This window comes from Atractosteus spatula, chromosome 12, assembly GCF_055471065.1.
Source record: "Atractosteus spatula isolate fAtrSpa1 chromosome 12, fAtrSpa1.hap1, whole genome shotgun sequence".
NCBI lineage: Eukaryota > Metazoa > Chordata > Actinopteri > Semionotiformes > Lepisosteidae > Atractosteus > Atractosteus spatula.
The window spans coordinates 31,998,971-32,006,431 of record NC_142717.1 but is presented as its reverse complement, the minus strand read 5'-3'; the positions used below and the strand labels follow the sequence as shown (position 1 = coordinate 32,006,431).

General features: G+C 34.0%; 1 protein-coding gene across 1 annotated transcript; it reads left to right on the top strand.

The window, feature by feature from the left end:
• The first annotated feature begins 291 nt into the window (after positions 1–291).
• On the top strand, positions 292–6,306 carry srd5a1 (steroid-5-alpha-reductase, alpha polypeptide 1 (3-oxo-5 alpha-steroid delta 4-dehydrogenase alpha 1)). The gene is made up of 5 exons (XM_088929063.1): positions 292–777; positions 1,185–1,351; positions 1,542–1,643; positions 2,242–2,392; positions 4,399–6,306. The coding sequence occupies exons 1-5, from the start codon at positions 467–469 to the stop codon at positions 4,463–4,465; spliced, it is 798 nt and encodes a 265-aa protein (XP_088785189.1). The 5' UTR covers positions 292–466; the 3' UTR covers positions 4,466–6,306.
• Positions 6,307–7,461: the final 1,155 nt, after the last annotated feature.

The following is a 7,461-nucleotide window of genomic DNA, read 5'->3' as shown; positions in this document are numbered from 1 at the left end:
TTTGAAAATATCTTCGTTATTTTGGACTGCTTTTCGGTGATAAAGAGTGCGCATGTAATTTTCACTAATAATAACTTTAAACCAACAGATTTATGTGGAAATACATAGTAGCAAACTAAAAATGTGACCAGTTAAACATTACAAAAGCAGTATGGAAAACACCCTTATTGGATAATAAGCCAAACATCTTTGATTGGCTCCGTAGTTCTCTAATAACAGAGGTTGAAGCAGATTGGACTTCCAAGTGCATATGTTCCACCCTTGCTGTGTCCTGATTGGTAACAGACCTCTGGCCTGTTTATTTGCCGAATTAATATTCTGGGTTTCAGACTGCTAATACAGAACGAGTAGTGATTTTCATTCATTGAGATTGTGCGTGTACTTTTCTTGAACAAATAACAAGCTGATTCATCGCGCCTTCTATTTCTAACGTTGGCATCTGTCAGCTCTATGTACTTTATTAGCAATGTGTAAAGCGTTATCTAATCTCTTCGGTTCTGAAGCTGAAGAATACTACCTATTGGAATGCATGTCTTACCTAATGATTTTTATGGCTGCTGTAACATTTTTGGTTTTGCTTTTTGAGAACGTACCGTACGGCAGGTATGCTACAAGCAAATACGGGTTTCCTGTCAATGCACAGTTTGCCTGGTTTGTGCAAGAGTTACCTGCACTGGTTGTGCCGGTCTTACTACTGTTAACGGCATCTTCCGCCCGAGCCTCTTACCTGCCCAATCAGTTGCTTCTTGCAATGTATTTACTCCACTATTTTCAAAGGTAAGAATAAATATATGAGGTGAATGTAAAACCAATTTGAATTCATTGTCAGGTGTTACCCCAGTCGCATTTCTGTTATGGGTCTATTTTCATTAAACTCAAAAAAACTCTTACATTTGTTATGTTGCACATTTGTCAACGTCTATAGTTTTAGTAATGGTAGCTAAATTATTTAGAAGGGTTTTCATTAAGCCGAATGCACTATAGGTTCTGGTGATGAAAAGTATGCATCTAATCAAGAACCGTATCTTTCGTTTCCCTTTCTTTAATTCTTCCATTTTTTAACACCACTGTCATCGAAAAACACAAGATAAAGTTTTGCCAAAAGTACCACGCTTTGTTTTCGATTTTTTTTTTAAATAATGTATTACAGTTAGTGAAAAAGTAACCATATCTTGTTGTTGCAGGTCGCTTATTTATCCATTTTTAATTCGAGGAGGAAAGCCTACACCTTTTCTTTCTTTTGTAATGGCATTTTTATTCTGCGTATACAATGGCTATCTACAAGGAAGATACTTGAGCCACTTTGCAAAATACCCTGCAGACTGGATAATGCATCCCTGTTTCATAATAGGTGAACTGCATTTTTTAGTATTTTGGACTACTTGTGTATTGCGTGTGGAGCAGGCTTTTAATTTTCCTAGAGAAAGCAGATGCACATCTACTACTTTATGTAATTTAAAGAGTTATACTATTCTTCTTCAAGAAAAAAACACCAACACTAACATCTGAATTCTTCACTTGTCCTCTTGGTTTACTTTCAGGATTTCTTATGTGGTTATTGGGTATGTTGATAAATGTACATTCAGATCACATTCTTAGAAACCTCCGAAAGCCTGAAGAGACAGGCTACAAGATACCACAGGGTGAGTACCCTTTTGCTATTTCAGCTTTTAATAACAATTAGGTGTATTTATACAATTAACTGTACTGTATATGAACTTTACAATTCTCTATAAAGTTAGAAAAAGTATTCAGTTTTAAATTTTAAAGCTACTGTAATTAATGTTGACATTTCATTTATATATGTGTACAAGGTTCAGGGTTATACAAAAGTATTCTTTAGATCCATTTCATTGATGCGAACTCAGTTTGATAACATGAGGTTTGGGGCTGAAGATTATGGTGGTCAGTTCACCTCTGTATTTTGCAAGGCCTTGAACTAATAATCAGTTTATGATTCATTTCACAGCACTCTAGCACTTACTAAGCTCATTAATGTCTTGATAATCTTTTAACTTTTTACAGCAACACACTGAGATAAATGCAGAATAAAATTGGCTTTTCCTTATGAATACTAAGCCCATTTCTAAAGCTAGAGACTGTTCGAACATGTGATGCACAAGAAATCATTGTAGGTTCTTTCATTGTATTACTGCATTGTCAGGCTTTGTTCTTTTTGTAGTTGAACTGGTTCTGCATATGAAGTTTTCACTTGTATAAATGAGTTTTCTTATTTTCCAGGTGGCTTGTTTGAGTATGTGTCTGGCGCTAATTTTCTGGGTGAGATAGTGGAGTGGGCTGGATTTGCTGTTGCTACTTGCTCACTTCAAAGTGCCGCATTTGCAATTTTTACCTCTGTGGTACTCTCCAGTCGGGCTGTTTCACACCATGGGTAAGATTAGTAATTGACTGTAGTGTTTGTCTTTCCTGCAGTTTCTGGAAATAGTGAATTCTGCTATTAGCAGAGAGATTAATTAGCATGCTTGAAAAAGTAGCGGGAATTCTTAAGTTGTATTTGGCAGAGCTAACACTCAATTCCAAGTGACAGCAACAGCAGTCAACTTCATAACATAAAACAGTGATGGAATTTTTCATTTTCTGTGCTTGAACGGGAGATTTAAGTAAAGTACATACCAGCTGGAATTCCTCCTCCAAAGAAAACAAGGCAAAAATCTTTTTTTTGAAGAAGCAAGTATGTGTAAAAACAAAATGCATTGAATTTATGCTTGTTTTAAAATAATATGTTGGCAATGACGACTTTTAAACTAAATCAAATTAAGTGTAGCTATGATATGTTAGTAGATTTGCAAGGCAGCAATGCTGGGGCCCTAGGTTCAATTCCAGACCTGGGGTGCTATCTGTGTGGAGTTCATATGTTCTCACCATGTTTGTATGCGTTTTCTCCCACAGTCCAAAGACATACTGGTAGGTTGATTGGCTTCTGAGAAAATAGAGACAAACATACATACTTGCACACTCAGACCAGGGCCTGTTTGCCTTGTAATGGACTGGCATCCCATCCAGGGTGTACCCTGCCTTCTGCAAGTTGCCTGTCGGGATGCTATATGCACTGATTTGTCTAAGATTTTAGAACTTTACATTCAGAGGCTACAATTACGTTTTAACAACTTTGACATTGAATAGATTATACATGAGTAGCTGATAGAAAGAGGTGTATTTGTTTACCTATTGTATGTACCAAGCAAATCAGGATGCACTTTTAGCACTTAAAACAAAATGGTTTCACTTTCAGTAGAAGAAAGCCTTTAGTTGTTTTGCATAAAAGGGACAAACATTTGATGAAATAAGCAGAACAATGTAAAATGTCTTAGGCGTATATTTAGCAGTGCAGACTATGTCTTGCTGGACTGAAGTGTATGTCTTGACTGTATTTATCAGCTTTTCTTTGCAGTTTCTCTTTGTATTAATTTAAAATAAAAAAAGCAAAAAAACAATATATAACAGTAAAATATGCAAAGAAACACACATAAAACATCAGGGTTACCTTGTTCTTCTATGAGGCCTGCTCCTTATTCTGATGCAATATCATCACCTATAAACACTGTAGTTTCTTCAGTCTTCCATCTGATAAGATACAATTTAGTGAGTATACTTTGCATGTTGAACATCACCATGGAAGATATTTGGTGATATAATTTACTCTCATTAACAGCCATCATTTATTATATGTAAATGACTTGAACGTTAAACAGATTGTTTTTTTGAAGCTGTTTTTATTACCATCCTTGAGCGAATAAGGCCTTTAAGCATGTTACACCTTTGTCAGTGTATGAAAATGCCCCTTGCCGATTATTGTATTCGCTACAGCTCCTACTTTGTCTAAGGCCTAACATTTTATTAAGAATATCAGGGTATCTTTGTAGCCTTATGAAATAAGTACTAGGCCTTTGCAGCTGTCTTTGAAATAAGTTAATTTTAATTTCCAGTTTCTGGGTTAAAGTGACATCCACTGTTCATACTAAGGATATTGTCTGTGGCCAAAAGCAGGGGTTTTATAAAAGATGTGTTCAATAAAAAAAAAACTTTAATAAAATTTAATAAAATAAAAGCAGATGTACCAATTTAATAATGCAAAAATGTATTGCATTTATGTTCCAGGAGTACAGTTTAGCATATAACTAAAAATGCCATTATTTTACAAAGAAAATTAGAAATTCTCTAAAACTTACATGACTATAAGTCAGTTGATTTTAAAATTGCTAATAATATACAGGTAGGTGAACAGTGCTTCAATGTGTGTAGCATGTTAGAATACAGCAGTATTATTTTGTTGCAATAATATTTACTGTATGTAGAATTGGTTATAAAGTATGCAGTCTTGTATTATGTATGTAATCCAAATATTGATAATCTAATTGTCCTACTGGTTGTTTGCAGGTGGTACCTTCAAAAGTTTGAAGACTATCCCAAGTCCAGAAAAGCTTTAGTACCTTTTTTGCTTTGACAGACAAGTGACTATTAGGAATGGAACAACAGCAGTACATAAAGTACAACACTATATACTGTACATAGGTTTTCCAATAACACTAATACACATTCTTTTGTAAAACAGACCATAAAAAGAAACAGATTGTTAAAAATGAGGATCAAACAAAAAAATAACATATCTTACAAAACACTGATACTTCCTTTGAATGAAGAATCAAACTTGGCAACTCAATCATTATGAATGGAGGAAATAATTTTAATCATGGGTAATGGGTTATTTTGCTACTAATATTTAGGTTTATATTTGTATTTTCTTTAAATCATGACTTTTCTTAAATATGCAAAGGGTATTTTATTTATATTTCACAGCCAAGGAAAATAATGTTGTAGTTATAGAAACATTTAGATATTGGTAGCATGTTAACCATGGCTGTTGGTAAATGAAAAATGTAAGCAATAATAAAATGTAACAGCATCAAAGAATCTCGATGCATTTGCTAAGGGTTTTTTATTAATTTCATGATGAAGTACAGACTGGTTAAAACATATGGCAGTTGAAAAGAACTTCTGGAATAGAAATGATCAGGCATTTGTGTAAAAAAAGGAAAAATATGGAGACAAAAATATCAATAACCTTGATTCCCTGTTGCACATGTTCTAACAAGAAATATCTGACATCTTTTTGCAAGGTACTGTCAGAAGAATCGTGAATTATTGGTTCTATAAAACTCTAGGTCGCTGAAGTCATTAATAAGGAACAAAACAAAAGGAAATGACATTTTTTGCTATCACTACACTCGGGTGCATTAACGGTGTTAATCAGATGTCGCCTCTTCTGAAATACAAAGAGCTCAGTTGAGACATGATTGAGCTAGGAAATAAAGTCAGCCAACTCAGGTACAGCAACTTGCAGTGCAGCTCAAGGTTATTTTGCAGTGTATTATGTTACTTCACTCAGTATACTAGAAAAGTCTTTAAAGGACAGTATTTAACTGAGGAAATACTTTCTAAATATTCAAGCAAAATGCATGTTTATACGTGATATATAAGTTATTATCCTGTATTCAGATATTAGTTTTTTTATTTAATTTGGTTCCTCACTACTAACTTGCTACCTCAAAGTTCACTAGGATTAGTGCTTATTAGATAGTAACAAAATATGCTAAGTTTAATATTCCATTTAACAAATTACTGAACCTTTAGTGCACATTTTCACACAATTTCATGTTTACTGCTACCAGTATTCATTTCCCCATTCTGTTTACATTTCCTAAGCAATCCATATTGCTGTTAAAGTCTCATATCAGAATGTCTGTGGATATTCTTCTAAAATCAAGCATATTAGGTTCCATTTTGATTTCCAATGTTTCCAATCCATTAATTGAATGTTTCCAATTAATAATTATAAACGAGACATTAAAAACACAATAGAACTCGGATCCCTTATTAAATCTTCCATTCTTGTTTTAATATGGAATGCTCCAATCACAATTTTGTAAATACATGTTTTAAACCTAAAGGTATGTATTGTATCATGCAATTCTTTACTTGTAATGCTAAACAGTTTAATTAAAAATTACATAATGTTAAAGCTGAGTGCATTATAATCAAGTATGTGGATATTCTACTATTCTTCATGACCTATCAATTAAACTCCCACAAGGTCAATTCAGTATATCACAAACTCTGCCCCATGTCATAGCATCCAAACATTATATCTTCTGTCCAGATGGCTGGTAGTGAAAATGTTTATTTCACCTCATGTATTGTATTTTCTGTTTTTATTTTTTCCAACATACAATTTTTGAATTGTACAAATGTGTACACAGAATTATTAAAGCTGGTTTGTTACAAAAACAGTGTCATCCTGTTGTGATTGGAATGTTTCCTCAGGAAAATAACTTATGTGAAGTTGATTTGGAAATAAATGTTTTATTTAATTCTTCTAATCAGAGATAATTTGAATTATTTCTATTCTGCTATTATATATGCCTCCCTGAAGGAAGTTTTCACTAAATATTGTGGTATAGCCATAGTCAAAAAGGTCAAAGGTTTTATTTACTTTCTGTGTCTGTAGTAAAAAAAAAAAGTATCATAGTTTTATTAATTAAAAAAAGGTAAAATATGTGTCGGGTGGCGTGGCGGCACAGTGACTATCATTACTTTGTTGCGGCGCTGGGGAAATTGGTCCTGGTGTGAGTGTGTCTGTCTGCCTACCCTGAAATTGACTGGTGCCTGTCTAGGGTGTACCCCGCCTTGCACCCACTGCTTGCAGGGATGAGCTCCGGCTCCCCCGTGACCTTGACTTGGACAAAGTGGTTAGCAAATGGATGAAAAAAGGTTGACAATGGTAGAATGCATTTAATAATACAGTACTGGCATGTGTATGGCCAAAATTAATCAATTTACACTGCCCTATAAAAGCTAGGCAACCAATTAAATTGTTTAGTAGGTTCTTTGCATATAGTAGGCTCCATTTCCACTTCTGCGCTTAATTAGGACAGAGATCCTTGAACCCTATCTAATACGTCAGGGGTCTCAGACTCAATTCCATAAGGGCCTTGTGTCTTTTATTTTTTATCTACCCAAGCTCTCGGTTACATAATTGGCCTAATTATAAAATTAACTACATTATTGTAATACTTTTAGGCATACATTTTAATGAAATAAATGTTCTGAGTCATCACCTGTAAGAGACCTTAAACATTCCTATATTTGGCTTTTTTAAGAAAATAATTAAAAAGTGCCTTACACTCTGCAGGAAATGAATTTGACACCCCTGGTCTAAATAATAATCAGTATCGATACCAGCTTGAGTGTAAGCGTTTTATAACTCCTATGTTATATATATAAAGTATACCTCCCATTGGTAGGGAATGAGTCATGTGGCCCTGTGGTTTCTTGAATGTTCCATGAACAATTTGCCAGCAGAAAAATAAAGAGGCATTACTATAGTGTAAGACATGTTAAATATTAGGCAGATCTACAAACAAAAAAAATTATACTTGAAAA